The following is a 19,918-nucleotide window of genomic DNA, read 5'->3' on the forward strand; positions in this document are numbered from 1 at the left end:
CTGAAAGAAGGGAAGCGGATACGTGGAATCAGAGGCAAGATGAAGAGGCAGATTTTGGCTGTTGCTAATGGCAGCAGAGTTGGGGAATGGAGCCCTGTAGATTCACCAGCCACTAAGAAGGTCTCCTGCGCAAGCCCCATTTCAAGATGCGGGAGTTGCACGAGAACAGTGCCGTAGTTCATCCGTGTCAACTAATCTTGTGCAAGAGAACATCCAGGGGACAATGTTCCTGGTTAACTAGTGTGTGTTCCACAATTTAACACATAGTTACATTGTGGAACTCCCTGCCGCAGGAAGTGGTGATGGCTGCCATCTTGGAAGGCTTTAAGAGGGGAGTGGACATGTTCATGGAGGAGAGGGCTATTCATAGCTACTAGTAAAAATGGATGCTAGTCATGCTGCTTACCTATTCTCTCCAGGATCTGAGGAGCAGGCCTATTATATAAGGTGCTTTAGAACACAGGTAGGATAATGCTGCTGCAGACTTGTTTTCTGGAGGCGCCTGGCTAGCCACTGTGTGAACAGACTGCTGGACTTGATGGACCTTGGTCCAATCCAGCATGGCTTTTCTTATGTTTTTTATGTTCTTATGTGTGCATGGGGGTGGGGGGTTGTCATATGGGGACGTCAAAGTACAGGATGTAGCAGCAGGGAAACAAATGGTAATCACAAGGCATGAAGGGAGGGAGTCTTGCCAAATTGTGGTTTTGTTCTCTGCACGGCCCTCTTCTGTCACCTCTTCACACACAATGCCTCACTGGGGAGGAGATTGTGGAGTCTGCTGGTACGGGTTCTTGCCGTTCGGTGCGATTTAATTTTCTTCTTTAAATTGTCCATTAAAAACCACATATTGCAGGGGGGAGTTTCTTATGCAACTGCATGAGCCAAATTGTTTGCGAGCAATTAGCCGTATTAGACCCCCACACACACCATCACTCCCCTGTTGCAAGGTACTGGAAGGCTAAAATGAGAGTATAAATCAACCTTCCTGCAGGGCTGTCAAATAGATTCAGAAGCTTAATGCAAATCTATTTAGAACAGCCTTTTTTTAAAAAAATGTAGAATACTTTTTAAACCACCTAGCTGTCTTGCCGGGTACTGCTTTTCACACTTGCAACAGGAGAGGGGTTGTAAAATGTGGCACTTATGAATTTGGCCTAAGACTCTATTGCCTCATCCACTAAACTGTATCGACATTTCAGTGAGTTCTTTCATGCTCCGGGGATAGGCATTGTTTTGTGTGTGGAATCACTGAACAATCAGTTTGCATCCAGGCCTTAATTAGGCAGGGTGTGTCAGGGGTTTCTCAAGGGATAAGTGCCTCTGAGCATATGTGTATGTGTTTTGCTGTCAAGTCACAGCTGACTTATGGCGACCCAGTAGGGTTTTCAAAGCAAGAGACTTTCAGGGGTGGTTTGCCATTGGCTGCCTCCATGTCACGCCCCTGGTATTCCTTGGAGGTCTCCCATCCAAATACTTGCCGTGGTCGAGGCTGAGAGTGTGTGACTGGCCCAAGGCCACCCAGCAAGCTTCCATGGCAGAGTGGGGATTCGAACCTGGGCTTCCCAGATCTTAGTCTGACACTTGAAGAAGAAGAGGAGTTGGTTTTTATATGCCGACTTTCTCTACCACTTAAGGGAGACTCAAACCGGTTTACAATCACCTTCCCTTCCCCTCCTCACAAAAGACACCCTGTAAAGTTGGGCTGAGAGAGCTCGGTGACTAGCCCAAGGTCACCCAGCTGGCTTCATGGGTAGGAGTGGGGAAACAAATCCAGTTCACCAGATTAGCGTCCGCTGCTCATGTGGAGGAGTGGGGAATCAAACCCGGTTCTCCAGATCAGAATCCACCACTCCAAACCACCGTTCTTAATCACTACACCATGCTGACTCTTTAACCACTATGCCACACTGGCTCTCAGAGCACATGCATTTTGCTTATGTAATGCATATGTACCTTTACAGATCTCCGTTTGAGTGCCTTTTTGAATGCCATGGAACATGTAAAGTAATAAGAGTTTCTGGGCATGCCTGGAGTTCCTGTTACCGTAACTACCACCGAGAGCCCTACACATCTAGGAATAAGGGGGCTGCTTTCCTTGGCAGTGCCGTTGCCGTCAAGTCGCAGCTGACTTTTGGTGACCCTGCAGGGTTTTAAAGGCAAGAGATGAACAGATGTGGTTTGCCATTGCTTGACTCTGCAGCAATCCTGAGCTTCCTTGGCGGTCTCCCATCCATGAATTAACTGGTTCCGACCCTGCTTAGCTTCTAAGATGTGACAAGAGCGGGCTAGACTGGGCTATCCAGGACCCTTGGCAGGGAGCAGGGCATTAATCACTAGGGATGCTCCAGCACTTGCTAGTTCAACTCAGTCTGTTTAATGGTCATGAACAGGGAGCTGACTTTTGTTGTTGTTGGACAGTTTCCCTTGTTGGCAAACAGTTCAGACCTTTTTTGCTTGGGTTAATTTCCCCACATTCAGAAAGTGCGATTGACCGTGTTTCACATGTGCATGTTCTCAGCCCAGTTAGAGTCCCATTGTCCCCCACACACACACTCAGACCTGTTGTCCCTGCTTATTGCTTGGCAGACAATCACATGAACAGTGAGCAAATCTACCTGTTTTTGCTAACAATGTTTTTTGGTGTACATTTTGCATGAAGAAGAAGAGTTGGTTTTTATATGCCGACTTTCTCTACCTTTTAAGGAGAACAAAACCAGCTTACAATTGCCTTCCCTTCCCCTCCCCACAGCAGACACCTTGTGAGGTAGGTGGAGCTGAGCGAGTTCTGAGAGAACTGTGACGAGCCCTTGGTCACCCAGCTGGCTTCATGTGGAGGAGTGGGGAAACCAAGTGGGTTCACCAGGTTAGAGTCAGCTGCTCCTAACCACTACACCACACTGGCTCTCTAAGCACACGCATATCGCATATTTAGTGCATATGTGCATCTCTCGGAGTGAGAGATGTAGTCCCCCACCAGTCATTCATTTCCCCATCCCAACCACTCATGATCCTGGGTAGAACCATCTTGCCTACTGTACAGATGCAAAAGCCATCAAAATGTAAGGAAACAAAACTCCAGCTCTGCAGCCACTGCACAGCTGCAAAGCTGTTCAGCGAGTGAGCGGATCAGACGTTCATATCCCAGGTGTTTGCAGCTCTCAGAAATGGTCGGTTTGCCTAAAGAAGATAGGTGTGGTATCCTCATTCATTACTGGCTGCCAATAACCCAACAATGCTAGCCTTAAAAACAGCCAGGATGCTGACTTCACAACAGGAATTCCTGCTTGTAGAACTTGCTGCTGTGATAGGGTGTGAAATCCCTTCTGTACCGCCAGCTGATAAATGTGTATGTCGAGGCTGTCAAATGCAGTGGTGGACATACATTTTTGGGACCCTGAAGCTTGAACTGTTATGGGGGCCCCTTCGCAACCAGCAACAATAGGGCAGGCCATATGAAATGGGCATTAGAGCATATTCTGAGGTAAATATCAAGTACTTCAACCCATTGGCTTATCATCCTATCACTAAAATAGCCTTATTTTAATAACAAACACTTAAAGAAAAACTTCACTCATTAAAAAAAAAGTTGCTTCAGGGCCCCTCTGGGATTTGGAGCCCTGAATCTTAATTTCTTTAGTTTCATAGTAGATTTGCCAGTGGCCAAATGTATGAATTTGGTGCTAAACTTTAAGCTGAAATGGAAAATCACTCAATGCTGAAACCTTTTAAAAAACAAAACATGGAACGTCTTCTAACTGGAAGCCCACCCTAAACTTCTGAAATTTTGGGAATGTTGGAAGTGGTTACCATTTTCCACATGCGCACACATCTTTGCAGTATGGGAAGTGAATTCGGTTCCTTGTTCCACAACCTTATGAAAACCGTTTTATGTGGACCACCCCAGTGCTTAATGCTTGCCTTTCTAAATATAAATGATCAGCAATTTGTATTTCAGCTACTTATATTTTCGCTGTCCTTTCCAAAATCCCTCCACCCTCATGAACACATGAAGCTGCCCTTTCCAAAATATTTTCGCTGTCCTTTCCAAAATCCCTCCACCCTCACATGAACACATGAAGCTGCCTTATACTGAACGAGACCCTTGGTCCATCGAAGTCAGTATTGTCTAAGACCTACACCGGCTCTCCAGGGTCTCAGGCAGAGGTCTTTCACATCACCTACTTGCCTAGTCCCTTTAACTGGAGATGCCGGGGACTGAACCTGGGAAACTTCTGCATGCCAAGCAGATGTTCCACCATTGAGCCACAGCCCCTGACCCTCTTTAAAGCCTCTGTTTATAACAGATTTTATTACATTCATGATCATTTAAAGATCTCTACACAGAGAGACAGTGTGGCTGGTTTTTTTTATAGCTTGCAAATCCTCCTGGTGAAGGCATGGCTTGGTATTCTTCCCTCCCCCTCTAATAACATTTATTACCACATTTGTAAAAGCCTGCAATTACAAGGAATACAACCCATATTCCCCTTTTCCTTCCCTGCACTACTCATGGAAAGCTGATCTAAATACTTAACATGCAAAGAGCGGGTACGCTTTCCAGGAAATTGCTAGGGCTGCCTCTCAACAGGCCATGAAATACCTGCCCACATTATCACAGAAATTCTCTGTATTCTCCAATGCAATTTTTAAAAATCATTGATCCCATTTGTATCCCATCTTGCTCGCAAGGAGCTCAGGTGCTCTGTATGTTCTCTCCCTCCCTATTTTCTCCTGGCTGGTAGGGTCGGGTGAGTCTGGCCCAAGCTCAGCCAGTGAGCTTCATGGCCGACTGCAGATCTGTATCCTAGTTTCCCGGATCCTGGTGCAACTCTTGGATGACTAGCTCTCACTGGTTTTTATTGGCACACAAAGGGAGAGGGGCCGTGGCTCGGTGGCTGGCAGAGCATCTGCTCGACATGCAGAAGGTCCCAGGTTCAACCTCTGGCCTCTCCGGTTGAAAGGATGAGGGAGTCGGTGATGTGAAAGGCCTCTGCCTGAAACCCTGGAGAGCCGCTGCTGGTCTGAGTAGACAACACTGACTTTGATGGACCCATAGTCTGATTTGCTATAAGGCAGCTTCGTGAACTCAAAGCCCAACCCTGTGCTGGGTTTTGTCACCTTGAAAGCTTGCCAGGTTCCAGTTGCCTTCCTAAGGCCATCAGTCTTCCCTGGATGCAATGGGTGCTGCTGTGGCCTAAGGGAATGCTGTGGACCACCAGGCCTACCTAAGCAGCTCGGCCCTGGAGAACTGAAGTATAAAGGGCTGGCATGGCGTCCCACACAGTACCCTTAACTAGTAAAGAGTGCAGCAGCCCTTGTGGGCACATCCACAATGCCCCACCATTCCCCAATTCCTTTCTCTCCCTGCCCCCCCCACTGCATTTATTGGTCTTTAGAGCCCCGTGGCGCAGAGTAGTAAGCTGCAGTACTGCAGTCAAAAGCTCTGCTCACAACCTGAGTTCGATCCCGACGGAAGTCGGTTTCAGGTAGCCGGCTCAAGGTTGACTCAGCCTTCCATCCTTCTGAGGTCGGTAAAAGGAGTACCCAAGCTTGGCTAGGGGTAAAGTGTAGACGACTGGGGAAGGCACTGGCAAACCACCCCGTAAACAGAGTCTACCTAGTAAACGTTGGGATGTGACGTTACCCCATGGGTCAGGAATGACCCGGTGCTTGCACATTTTACATTCATTTTGAGTGCCAAGGAGCTCAGTGGTAATGTGGGGCTTTCTAGCCGCTTCAACCTTCTCAGGTGCCCAGTGCGAAATAAGGACACACTCCTCTTTCCTCCAACGCTTTTGCAGCACACAGAGACATAGATGGCGATGGTTCTCATTTTGTGCTGAACTCCCTGGAAGGAGCAACTGTTTCCAACCTTCTTTGAAGCTCAGGACAAAGTGAGCATGTGGGTGCGGATGGTTCGGTGGGTGCTTCACAGCCTCAGGGCTGTGGTATTTGCCTGATCCGCTCGGGCCTCTGGTGCTAGCTGTGGAAGGCAGAACCCTCGAGTGAAAGTGTCTCTATGGTAGTTGAGAACCATTTTCTCGATCAGGCAGCCATATCTCAGCAAGGTTGAGCATGCAGTTCCCACGTGAACCCTACAATGAAGAGGTCTTCTTCCGGGGCAGTCCCATCAATAAAACGAGGATCAAGTGTTAATGTGAGTGTAACCCTGAAACTGCATCAATATATTTTTCCTAAGATGGGCATTCCCCTGCAGCCAAGCGTTGAAAAACAGATATTATGGAAACTTTGCAGAGATCCAGAAAGGTGATCTGTGCAAGCCAATAAATAACAGGATGTAGAGTTATTATGGCTGTAGAATTTCAGACTAGGCATTTTAGCACATGACCCGTGGCACAGAGTGGTAAGCAGCAGTACTGCAGTCCAAGCTCTGCTCACGACCTGAGTTCGATCCCGACAGAAGTCTCTTTCAGGTAGCCGGCTTAAAGGTTGACTTAGGCTTCCATCCTTCCGAGGTCGGTAAAATGAGTACCCAGCTTGCTGGGGGTAAAGGGAAGATGACTGGGGAAGGCAATGGCAAACCACCCCATAAACAGAGTCTGCCTAGTAAACGTCGGGATGTGACATCACCCCATGGGTCAGGTATGACCTGGTGCTTGCACAGGGGACCTTTACCTTTTTTTTTTTACCTGTGTCAAAAATCCCTCTCTGTGGAAAATAAGCATGTATGAGAGAGATCTAGGTTATGCTTGATACGCAAATTTTCTAAATTCAGGGAAGTTTTTTTTTTAATGGGGCGTACTCAAAGATAACAATCCTCTGCACTGTATCTGAAACAAATATAGTCCCAAGAATCTTAAACCAGGTAATATATCAGTATGTGTGGTAGTCTCCCAATCAGTATAAATTTGGAATGTCAGGCATCTAATGGTGGACTCAGGATGCGTCTAGAATAATCCAGTTTCAACATAAAAGAAGTTTTGATTCTATTGTCAACCTTAGAAATCTGGATAAGGTAGCCCCTTCCCTTGCCAAAAAAGCCCTGGCGGGCCAGTCCAAAAGCAACCAACCTTTGCAGTTCAGCTCTCATTACACGCAAAGGAGCTTCATTGTACATTTAAAAACACGGTTTATTGCTCTAAGTTATCACAGAAAAAGAACCTTCCTGCCAATTTGCTTCCAGCCACCTTTCTAGCGAGAATCAAAGGGGGAGCGAGGTTAGGAAATGTCTTGCTTGCTTCTGGTGCAGCCAGGTGTGCCGTGTGAATTAGAGCAACACCGCATTATCGCGCGCAGGCATCTCATCTGCAACTGGAGCCAGGGCCCTGGCCGGAATGGGATTTCATGCACACTAAACACGCAAAGTGCTGTTTTGGTCCTCTGTGCCGCAACACTCCTTCGAACGAGCAGGTCAACACCATCGCAGAACCGGGAACCAATTCTGTCTGCTGCCCGGTCGCTTCTGAACTAAAAGAAGCCAAGGGTGAGGAAAGGGGTGTGGGGAGATTCTGTTGTATGACTATTCGTAACAGAGAACCTTGCGATTTCGTCATGGCAAAATCACATCTAAGAATAATACTGCGCATCTATGCAGTGCTTTGCAAATTTCAAAGCACTTCACACCTGTGACTTCTACTGGCCTGACAACAGTTCTGTTTGGTAGGCGAATACTACTTTCCCAATCAATACCCCCTAGATGGAGGAATGGGCTAGGAGTGAATGGCTTGCAGAAGGCCACCCACTGAGTTTGAGATGGGGGGGGGGGCTGTAACAAGATTACTATCCCATTTCCTACTGTACAAATTAGCCTGTATGAAAATTATTTTCTTTAGCTAAGTGACCAAGAAATCAGAAGGAGATTGAGACTGGGAAGCGCAGCCATGAAGGAGCTAGAAAATATTTTGAAGTGTAAGGATGTGTCACTGGCCACCAAGACTGGATTAATTCATGCCATCGTATTCCCTATTACTATGTATGGGTGTGAAAGCTGGACAGTGAAGAAAGCTGATAGGAAGAAAATAGATTCCTTTTAAATGTGGTGTTGGAGGAGAGTGTTATGGATTCCGTGGACTGCCAAAAAAAACAAAAACAAATCAGTGGGTTATAGATCAAATCAAGCCTGAACTGACCCTAGAAGCTAAAATGACTAAACTGAGGCTATCATATTTTGGTCACGTCATGAGACGACAAGAGTCACTGGAAAAGACAGTCATGCTAGGAAAAGTTGAGGGCAGCAGGAAAAGAGGAAGACCCAACAAGAGATGGATTGACTCAATAAAGGAAGCCACAGCCTTCAATTTGCAAGATCTGAGCAAGGCTGTCAAAGATAGGACATTTTGGAGGACTTTCATTCATAGGGTCGCCATGAGTCGGAAGCGACTTGATGGCACTTAACACACACACACACAAGTGGCCACAGAGACTTCAAGGGGAGAAGGAGAAGAAGAGTTGGTTTTTATATGCCAGCTTTCTCTACCACTTAAGGGAGACTCAAACCGGCTTACAATCACCGTCCCTTCCCCTGACAGAGCTCTAAGAAAGCTGTGACTAGCCCAAGGTCACCCAGCAGGCTTCATGTGGAGGAGTGGAGAATCAAAAATGGTTCTCCAGATCAGAGACCACCGCTCTTAACCACCACACCACGCTGGAGATGCTTTTGAAGTCTCTGTGCCCCCTTAGCTAAAGAAAATAATTTTTCTACAAGCTAATTGTTACAGGTCTCTTAATAGGATACGGGAAAGTTATCTCATTACAGATCTGCCCCTTTCTTTCTCTCCCTGGTACTGACATGCAGAAATCTAGGCATGAAGTTTCCCCCTCCCATTTTTTTGGTCTCCATGCCAGGAGAAAATTTGGCTGCTCATCTCGCTCTCTCTCTTTGCGTGTGTTAATGGCACAAGCAGAGGGCCCGAGACAAAAACAGCACCCCTTTGTCTGGCTCACCACTCACTCTCTTCTCCATGGTGCTACACTTGCTGTTTCCAAGGCTCCCTCTGGCAACAAATATGGCCCGAAAAACATTGGAGGTCGCCAAATTAGCCCTGAACCCTGATGTTTCAGCATCTTGCTTCCAGCCATGCCCAGGGAAATTTTGCTCAATGAACCCTGCTTGGATCAATCCATCTTGGCATCAGATGCTGCAATTCGCAATCCTCACCACTAGAGATTCAGGGAGCTATATGAAATACACATGAACACACATGAAGCTGCCTTATACTGAAGCTGCCTTATACTTGGTCCATCCAAGTCAGTCTTGTCTGCTCAGACCGGCAGCGGCTCTCCGGGGTCTCAGGCAGGGGTCTTTCACCTCACCTACTTGCCTGGTCCCTTTAACTGGAGATGCCGGGGATTGAACCTGGGACCCTCTGCATGCCAAGCAGATGCTCTGGCACTGATTGTGGTAGCTTGTACGAAAATTATTTTCTTTAGCTAATAATAATAAAATAGCTAATAAAATAATTTTAAAATAACATAATTTTAGCTAATAAAATAATGTTCATACAATCTAGTGATAACAAAGCACAAAAAAATCCACTTTTTCCCCTGGTGGGGCATGTGCCTCTGCCATGCGTTTCTGCCAAAGCCTGGCCAACTATAGAGCGGCTAGCTTTCAGCCATTAAATGCTTATAAACTGGATGAGATTGCCTCCCTTCTTCTGTCATTTTGATGGAAGGAAAATGAGAAGGTCAAAAACAGCAATTTGGTGGTTGGAGTAACTATGGCAGTACGAAAGGAATGGTGACTCCAAGCACCTGGACATGCTCTAGAGTTCTTTTAAAATCATAGAATCATAGAGTTGGACGGGACCACCAGGGTCATCTAGTCCAACCTCCTGCACAATGGAGGAAATTCACAACTACCTCCCCACCCACACACCCCAGTGACCCCTATTCGATGCCCTCCCTCTCATCATCTGCTTAAAGTCATAGAATCAGCATTGCTGACAGATGGCCATCTAACCTCTTCTTAAAAACCTCCAGGAAAGGAGAGCTTACCAGCTCCCGAGGAAGCTTGTTCTACTGAGGAACCGCTCTGTTAGAAAATTCTTCCTAATGTCTAGACGGAAACTCTTTTGATTTAATTTCAACCCGTTGGTTCTGATCCGACCTTCTGGGGCAACAGAAAAAAACTCGGCAGCCTCCTCTATATGACAGCCCTTCAAGTACTTGAAGATCGTTATCATATCCCCTCTCAGTCTTCTCCTCTTCAGGCTAAACATACCCAGCTCCTTCAACCTTTCCTCATGGGACTTGGTCTCCAGACCCCTCACCATCTTTGTTGCCCTCCTCTGGACACGTTCCAGCTTGTCTATATCTTTCTTAAATTGCGGTGCCCAAAACTGAACACAGTACTCTAGGTGAGGTCTAATCAGAGCAGAGCAAAGAGATACCATCACTTCGCGTGATCTGGACACTATACCTCTGTTGATACTTCTTTAAGTGAGGAGCAGATGTAGTACAGACACACACACCCCGAATCCACCTGTTTGGGGGCAGAGTTGTAAAACAGCACTTCCATCTGAAATGTGATGCATTTTCAGTGTGCAAATCCGTGAGCAACCGCAGCACAGCAGCCCGCCTGTTGGGCTCAAATATGGGGAATGCAAGTTCAAATCTTCACCCAGCCATGAAGATAGCTGGGTGGCCTTGAGTAAGCTGCAGCTTCCCGGCCTGACCTACCCCGCAGGATTGTTGTGAGATTAAAATCCTGTTCCAAGAGAGAAAAGTACAAGCCGCTGAACTAAATATATTTCTGCCTTTTAAAGTGCAGTTTCGATGGATACTCTAAAAAGAATAAATCTTGTGGATTAACACTTTTAAGGCAATGATATTGACACAATTCACTATTGTGTGCATGCGTGCACACAAACACACACACCTAAATCCAACAGCTTCCATAAATGGAAACGGATTCAAAATTTAATTTACTTAAAATTTTGCAAGCAAATTTGCATGAGAATTTGCTTGAGAATCTCAGCCTTCGTTGGGCTCGCGCCTGGGAATTTGGCCTCCCCATGAGGCTTAGTCACATGATTGCAGGACAGAGCTGCATTCCATACAGCCCCCAATGCTGCCAGGATGTCCCATGGAGACACAGAGACCCCACACAGCACAAGTTATCAAAATCACATTTTTGTGCACATAGATTACCAGCTATGCTTCCTGGAATCAAACTGTAGCTGATCGACAGACTATATCAGATCTCATTAAGAAATGCAGGGAAGAAATCCCACCGTATCCACACTACAGATGACAAGCTCTTCTTTCTTTCCATGGAATCTGGGAACTGCAGTTCTGCAAGGAGAGGCCAGGGATCTACAAAAGAGAATTTCTCATCCCATCTCCAGAGCTGATGGTAACGCGATTAAACTGGCTGACTTCACACAACAGAAAATTCATTCATGACATTTGCTACCATGAGATGGGGCACCCTGCACAGCCTTTAAAGAAGGAGTAAAGAATTTTTCTGCAATTGTTAACTCTACATCCTCAGCTTCTCAGCTTCTAGAGAAATCTGGGAAACAAACAGATTCCCAGGTTTCTATCTGAATTTTCGCTTTTGACCTACCAAGGCTACGGTTGCAGATGCTTGGCTCACGTTACCAAACTACAATTCCCAGGATTCTTGGGGAGAAACCATGACCAATAAAGAGGTACAAAACTAATACAGACTTGTCTTGCAAACGTGGCTCCAATATCCCAAGAGTAAAAGACCGGATGGTTTAATTCTTGTGACTGGGACCTGTGAGACCTTGCTGTTCCACAGAGCTGGGTTTTTTTTTTTGCATACTCTGTTGATTATCCAGTAAGGGGGGGAAACATACAATACACTAAACAGGGGAGGAAAATAGGAAACTCGCAACTGCTTAGAATAACCCATGAGAAGCAGGTAGTGAAGTCCTGAGAACCCAGGTGCGGAATATCATGTGCTTCTTTTTTGTTTTTGTTTTTGAAAGAAATAAAACCGAATGCCTGCAAATCATTGTTTATGTTAAAAACACAACCGGCACGACTTTTGAGTGGAATTTGCAGCTCAAGTCCCCAGTGTTCTTCTGTGGTCAAAAGAAGGGCATTTCTCCCATGTCGTCACGAAGGTGGAAGCAAGCAGTTTCCTCGCCGTAGGTCCATGGCGGCCCCTCCCGCTATACGTGGAGTGGTGGCACGTGGCAAGCACATCGGCAATGAGACGGAACATTTCCCAAGAGACAAATGTGGCGGGAGAGCAAGACAGAGAAGGTCACGGTGAAGGACTACACCCCTACTAGCCATGCCAACAGGTGAACATTGGTTGGTGGGCAGCCCACCCTGGGGGAACTTCTCCAAATTGCCACTTGGGCATCTTCCATGGAAATGTTCCTTTCTCCCTTTACAGTGTATGCCTCATTGGTCCTTGCAGAGTTTCTCCGCGTTATGTTGGGCTTGTTGGCTTTTTCTGGTGGAACCGAGATGGAGTGGATGCTACCCGCAGCCGGCAGCTGGGCAGGTCTCTTTCCAACAATACGACAATATAACTTCCCCAGTCACCAAATCTTGGAGGGAGGAAGAGAAACAGAGTCCGTCCATCAGTCTGTCATGCTTCAATGATGTTCACTGAGGGCTTGTTTTTTGGAAACTAAAAGGGAGAGGAGGCAAGAGACATAAGACAGTGGGGGGGAATGTTGACTCTGGAGTTTGGGCTGGAAGTGAACAACCATCAGTCATTTGACGCGGAAGCAATCGGACCAAATTTGACATCCGTTTTGCTCCGAAGTATAAAGAGGAATTGACAGGCCTTGTGTCAACCATGAAAAAGCAGGAGGGAGCCAGCCCAGGTTTACTTTTGGAATAGCTGAGTAAAGAAATGCCACCCTCAGAAGTAGAGGCCCCCAAAGGGAAGGATTCATCAGGCCTGCTAGTCAGACCCGGGTGGCCAACCTCTTGGAGATTTTTTTTTTTTGTCAACCACTGGCCTTTCCACCAGTTAATTAATTTAAGATGAATTTGCATCTTAATGAAACCCTATCAAAACAGCCTTGTTAATTGAGTTTCAGTTGACTGATTAAAGGTGGGGGAAGGGAGCCCCATCTCAGCAGAGCAGCTGAGAGCGGGGCAGGGCCCCCATGGGCTTGTGGGAGGCTAAAATGTATGCCGCTGGCACAATCAATCAGAAGGGGACAGCAAGAAGACAGCCACGGTCCAGAGACTAGAGATGCCGTGGCCCCTAGCAAGCAGCGTCTTTCATCTGGGAGCCACTGATAAAAGGTGGGAGAGGCAGGGGGGGGGATCTGCGGAAGCTCTGCCCTAGATCCCTCCATCCCTCTATAAGAGACCAGAGAGAAGCTTCCCAGAAAGCAGAGACAACAGCTGCCAGAAACACCTGTCTCCCCTCATATTATATCTGCATACCTTAGCATATGGATAACAAGTGTTCAGAAGAAAAAAGCATTTTCGCAGTTTCTAGACTACGCGAGTGTTTGACGCTGCAGGTACCATCTTGGAACAGGTGATGCTTCTTCTAAGATGGTGCTAGCCGGCTCTAGTTTTGCAGTTGAAAACAACACCCCCTTTTTTTAAGAAGACTTGCAAATCAGGAACAGCAGCTTAATTGCTCGACGAGGTTTTTAGTCAATTAATCTAACCCATTTGTCGGCTAAAAATTGCAATGGGTTCCTTTCGGCCATATTGACGGGAAAATGTATATAGATTAAAAAATTACAATTTCTCCTGTTCCTTGTTGTTCAAAGAAAAGGCCACCATGGTTAGCTCCCCCCCCCATTGCAAATGATGACAATGCACAGCTTCAGAAAAGAACCAAGACCCCACCCCCGAGCCCTCAGCCTCAACAACAAAAGTTCCCAATGGCTCACTTGTTCAATTTTGCAGTCCTGCTGGGAAGCCTGGCGTCTGTACTGGGGCACCTCCAGCCTCAGTCTGAGACAAAGAGGCAGCTAGGCAAGCCCTTGTGGGTCTGTGATTGGATCTAGCGGTTGTATGTGGGGAGTAATCTGGATCAGGGGCATGGTGCTGGGCAGATCTGCCTTTTAATTACTGGGGGAAATCCTGGTGGACCACTGCCCTGAGGGCCTCTCATAGGGTTGACTACCTCCAGGTGTGGCCTGGACCCCACCAATTACCACCACTGCCCAATGTCTGACTCAGGGCCTAGGGCTGCCAACCTCCAAGTACTAGCTGGAGATCTCCTGCTATTACAACTGACATCCAGCCGATAGAGATCAGTTCAGCTGATAGAGAAAATGGCTGCTTTGGCAATTGGACTCTATGGCATTGAAGTCCCTCCCCTCCCCAAACCCCACCCTCCTCAGGCTCTGCCCAAAAAACCTCCTGCCGATGGCGAAGAGGGACCTGGCAACCCTATCAGGGCCTGTGTATTTTCCCAGTACTTCCTTATTTGGGGTTGTCATGCAGGGCACAAATTTGCAGCTGCGCTTAAAACCAGAACTTGTCTTTTTTTTGGGGTGTGTGTGTGATGGTGATCAGTTGCTTCTTTCTCACCTTGCTGCGCAGGAGCCCCCCACTCTGGTGCTCAGGTGTGCTGTTTTCGGACGTGTTTTTGGCTTTCTCCTTGTTATTATTTGGCTCGTTGTCTTTGATGATGTCATACTGCCTGCAAAACAGGGCAATCACCCCTAATGGGAAGAAAAAGTGTCACAGGTTAAATGGCAAAGGTTGGCTTTCCAAAAGGGGAAAAGCTCATATTCCTTGGAGCATTTGTTCTCATGGCAGCTCCAAGTTAGGTTCGCTGCAGACAGGGTCTTAGGAGCCTTTTCTCAATGACTCCCTAATTAGCATCAAGCTGTGGAGGGAAACAAGGGGCAATGAAGCAGCAGATCCTCTGCCTCCCCATGAATGAATGAATGAATTATAATGAATTTTTGAACAAACGAATGAATGAATGAATGGATGGATGGAATTGAATGAATGGAATTAAATGAATGGAATTGAATGAGGGAGCATCATGCACTTTCTCTAAACTCCACCAAAGTTAATTTATCATCAGATTAAAAAGGCAGTAAAAAGAACATTTTTTCATAACACTATTAATAGAAGTCATTGTCCCATGAATGGCTTTTTAAGGATCAGACAGAGAAACAGGCAACAACTGGTTTCTCAACTATCGAAGCAACCTTTCTCGGAGCTCTTTCTGAGCAGAAGATAGCCTTTTTAAAACCGAGGCTTGGATTTCTCCCCCACCCCTTTTCAGATTGCTCTGTTTTTTGCTTTTTGTTCTTAAATGCTTTTTTATGCAGTATTCGGGTTTTTTTGGGGGGGGGGATTTTCTCTCACAGTAAGCTGTACAAGGTAAGCAAATTACAAAGCAGCATTTAAAGGGGTGGGGACTTGATTTGAGCTTGGAGACTGCTGGTGCATAGATTCCCAACAGGAAAGTGTGGGTCCAGCGAGCAATGAACCTCAGGTAAAACTCCCATGCATAAACAACCAAAGGCAGACTCCTGTCTGCTTGCAGGTGCCTGCTAAGGGGGAAAACACAAAGAGCAGAACAATGGAAAATTCCTTTCCCTAGCTTGGGTCTGTGTGGAATAAAGCCTGGGCACTGGTGACAAATGAAAGAGACAGCAGCATCTTCCACAGTAGCCTCCGTGCATCGGTGTGCGTGAATAAGCAACCTTTCTCCCTGCTGCTCGCAAATGCAACGTGACAGCTACACTCAGGAAGGGCAGCCAGGATGACATTCCCAGTGGCCCCTTCCGCAAGAAAATGGTGGGCACTTCTGTTGCCAAACCTCTGTACCCTTGGTGCAAATAAATCCCCCAGACATCCCTTCCTTTAGTCCATCTGGAATATTTAACTGTGGATTCACTGTTCTGGCACCCAAGGAGGAATTGGAATAGTAAGTTCAGTGGATAGGAAATTGGAGATCTCACAGCAAGGGAAACGTTAAAATAAATGAGGATGCAGAGAGAGAGAGAGAGAGAGAGAGAGAGAGAGAGAGAGAGAGAGAGAGAGAGAGAGAGAGCGCATCTGTCCTAATCCTTCATCTGATGCCCTCAAAAATATACCACAATAAGTTTGCGAGTTTCGGATTGGAGAGACAGTGTATGATGAGATGTGCTTAGGAAAGCCATCAAGAAGCCCTTTCCCATGTGCGTGGGCTGTACACATGAAAAAGGGAGGGCATTACATTATTCCTAGGAGAATAATGATGTTTAAACAGTCAGTGCGCCATTTTAAAGCACACCAACATTTTAAAAAAATGTTTTTAATGTAAAAACAATCTATTCCACCGCCACGAGGCTGTTCAGTAGACTCACATTTTCATTCTCAGAAGAGGGGGCCATCTTAGCCACAGCATTCAGATGGGTTTCACTCACAGATCCGTGCGCTATCTGTGAGGTGAACCAGAAAATCCTTTGGCGGGAGGACGGAAGGGGCGAAAGGGGGGGACAGTTACCCCAGAGCAGGACACGGATTATACCGTTTGTTTCATTGCTTTGCTTCCGTGCTTGGCTCACCTGAAGTGGCCCTTCCCTTCTCTTCCTCCCCCCCCCGCCCCGGCCCAGCTAAAGCGATCACAACCCTCAAGGGGAGAGCTTTTCTGCTTTCATAAATGTTTCATGTTGCCCAAGCAGCTGCCGAATGGAGCTGGGGACGCTGAACACAGAAAGCAGGCAAGCACAAACTCCATTTTCATGACCTCATGCTGGGCAGGACTCAGCCAGGCAAGCCAGGATGGGAGCTCTTGCCAAGGCTTCAGCCCGGAACCTGGTTAAACGGAAAAATAAGGCCGGAGTATGTGAATAACAGGGTTGCTCGGAGCGTGAAGCTTGTGCTGGGAAGTTCCAGGTTCAATCTTGGAGATGCAAACTCCGCGTGCGCGCTCAGGGGACTCCTCCGATGAGCAGAAAACACATTTTAGTAAGTTATCCGGGCTGTGTGACCGTGGTCTTGGTATTTTCTTTCCTGACGTTTTGCCCGCAGCTGAGGCAGGCATCTTCAGAGGAGTCACACTGAAGGACAGTGTCTCTCAGTGTCAAGTATGTAGGAAGAGTAATATATAGTCAGAAAGGGGTTGGGTTTGAGCTGAATCATTGCCCTGCAAAAAGTACTTACAGGACAATGATTAGCACATTACCTATGATACTTTTTGCAGGGCAATGATTCAGCTCAAACCCAACCCCTTTCTGGCTATATATTACTCTTCCTACACACTTGACACTGAGAGACCCTGTCCTTCAGTGTTCCTCCTCTGAAGATGCCTGCCACAGCTGCGGGCGAAACGTCAGGAAAGGAAATACCAAGACCACGGTCACACAGCCCGGATAACCTACAGGAACCAATGAACTCTGACCGTGAAAGCCTTCGACAATGCATTTTAGTAAATTAGGCAAAAACAAAAACGGGAGGAATGGACCCTGATGAGAACGCTGCAGGACTGAGGCAGGGAATGTTGCGGACAGTTGAGAATCAGGAAAAAGGAAAGGCGGGAGGAGGGAATTGGCGAGCAGCCTTCTCAAACTGCTCAAAGCTCATGCAATTTATGTAATCCTAGTCATATTGCATGGCTTATCAGATGTCTCGTCCAATTGACTGCATTGTGAATTCGCCCTGAGGGCTAGTGAAAAAGGTGGACTTTAAATAATGTAAATGGGGAAAAAAAACCTTGAAAGGCAGGAATTTGAGGGTGGTGATTTCCAAACAGCCCTGCCTCCCATGATTCCTTGCAGACCCCACCCCCAGTTTATCACTCCTTCTAACAGGAAAGTGGCTTCCCCCTCCTTCCCCTGGTGGTTCAGGATCATAGGGTTGCCAACCTCCAGGTGATGGCTATATATAACTCTATGATAAGTGTATTTGAATGGTCCCCAAAGGCTACAAGGCCAATGTTACATGAAAATTACACTGGTACTACAAAAAGTACGAAAAGTACAGTCACATTCATTCCAAAAATACAATCTTCTCTGAAGGATGGTGCACAGTGATGATTCCCTAGGCATCGTCACTGTGCACCATCCTTCAAAGAAGATTGTATTTTTGGAATGAATGTGACTGTACTTTTCATACTTTTTGTAGTATCAGTGTAATTTTCATGTAACATTGGCCTTGTAGCCTTTGGGGATCATTCAAATACACTTATTATAGAGTTATATATAGCCATAGTCTGTGCTTAGTTACTAACCTTAGGTATTGGTACAGAGGTGTCCTTTTGGGTTGCTAACCTCCAGGTGATGGCTGGAGATCTCCTGGGATTACAGCTGATCTCCAGGAGACAGAGATCAGTTCCCCTGGAGAAAATGGCCGCTTTGGAAGGTGGACTCTGTGGCATTATACCCCATGGAAGTCCATCCCCTCCCCAAACCCCACCCTCCTCAGGCTCCTACTTTAAATCTCCAGGTATTTCTCAGCCCCGGAGCTGGCAACCCTAACGGTCACCAAAGTATCAGCCTAGGCCATTCACAATCAGGATAAGCCTTTTGATGTCTTCATACTGCATTGTTCCGTGGATAGATTATACTGTCTTTATTTCATTGCTCTCTAATTGTATAATCCAATTTTATTCCACTGTTTAAAAACTGGACTTTATTCCCTTGTATTGAACATATGAACACATGAAGCTGCCTTATACTGAAGCAGACCCCTGGTCCATCAACGTCAGTATTGTCGAATCAGACCAGCAGCAGCTCTCCAGGGTCTCAGGCAGGGGTCTTTCACGTCACCTCCTTGCCTAGTCCCTTTAACTGGAGATGCTGGGGACTGAACCTGGGGCCTTCTTGCATGCCAAGCAGATGCTCTGCCACTGAGCTACAGCCCCTCCCCTAAGTAATATTACTCAAATTTTGTAATCCATCCTGAGAACAAGAAAGGCGGGTGATAATTGAATAAATAAATATTCAGTGGACATTCCACTTTATGGTAAATTAACCAAGAGTAAAGAAACTTAAAAAAAAAACTCTCTCACACAATCTGATGAATGCTCAAAGTGCCCCAGAAGGGACAACGTTTTAAGAGCAAGGAGGAGGAAGAGGAAGAAAGAAGAAGGAGGAGGAAGAAAAAGAGTTGGTTTTTATATGCAGACTTTCTCTACCACTTAAGGGAAACTCAAACTGGCTTACAGTCACCTTCCCTCCCCCTCCCCACAACAGACACCCTGTGAGGTAGTTGGGGCTGAGAGAGCTCTAACAGAGCTGTAACTTTAGCCCATTTGTTCTTTTAATAGTGCCATTATTTAGAAATGAGCTCCTGTAAATACTGAACTGGAGACAGTTTGCAAGGCAGGCCAGGAGACAATTTACTCTTGATTCGTGAGTCTGGGGTCCATAGAATATTGGCCAAAGACTGACTGAATTCTCAGCTGGCAGGTGAATTAAGGGCATCTGTCAATGCCAATCAGTAGGAAAGAGATCTGGGGCACTCGGGATTAGACAGGCTGTGTGGTGGGCTGCTGTTTCAGTCCCAGGGGCCAAGAACACAAACCAAAATAAAAATGCAAGGTAAAAAACAACAGGGTCGTGTGTGCGTGTTAAGTGCCTTCAAGTCGCTGTGAATGTTACAGATACCATGGACCTAGGGTTGCCAGGTCCGTCTTCGCCACCGGCGGAGGTTTTGGGGGTGGAGCCTAAGGAGGGCGGGGTTTGGGGAGGGGAGGGACTTCAATGCCATAGAGTCCAATTGCCAAAGTGGCCATTTTCTCCAGGAGGACTGAGCTCTATGGGTTGGAGACCAGTTGTGATAGCGGGAGATCTCCAGCTACCACCTGGAAGTTGGCAACCCTACATGGGCCGCCAAAAAACCAAATCAGTGGGTTCTAGATCAAATCAAGCCAGAACTGTCCATAGAAGCAAAAATGACTAAGCTAAGGGTGGGGGGTACACCATGCTTAAAAAAATAATATCAAAATTGTGCATCAAGAAAAGCTAGGTTCTGTGACATGAATATACTATGCACACTGAACAGAATTTATTCTGATGATTTTTGTTTTTTTTACTATTTTGTATAA

General features: G+C 46.5%; 1 protein-coding gene across 2 annotated transcripts in view; it reads right to left on the reverse strand.

The window, feature by feature from the left end:
* Window positions 1-12,116: 12,116 nt before the first annotated feature.
* Window positions 12,117-19,918, reverse strand: part of FNDC5 (fibronectin type III domain containing 5) — a 43,687-nt gene continuing 35,885 nt past the window's right edge. For both annotated transcript variants that reach the window (XM_056847136.1, XM_056847135.1), the window contains 2 exons: window positions 14,458-14,591; window positions 12,117-12,577 (listed from right to left, as the gene is read on the reverse strand). In XM_056847136.1, the coding sequence (XP_056703114.1) occupies window positions 12,536-12,577; window positions 14,458-14,591 (176 nt within the window). In that variant the 3' untranslated portion in view covers window positions 12,117-12,535. The remainder of the gene's footprint in view (window positions 12,578-14,457; window positions 14,592-19,918) is intronic.

This window comes from Euleptes europaea, chromosome 3 (genome assembly GCF_029931775.1).
Source record: "Euleptes europaea isolate rEulEur1 chromosome 3, rEulEur1.hap1, whole genome shotgun sequence".
Taxonomy (NCBI): Eukaryota; Metazoa; Chordata; class Lepidosauria; order Squamata; family Sphaerodactylidae; genus Euleptes; species Euleptes europaea.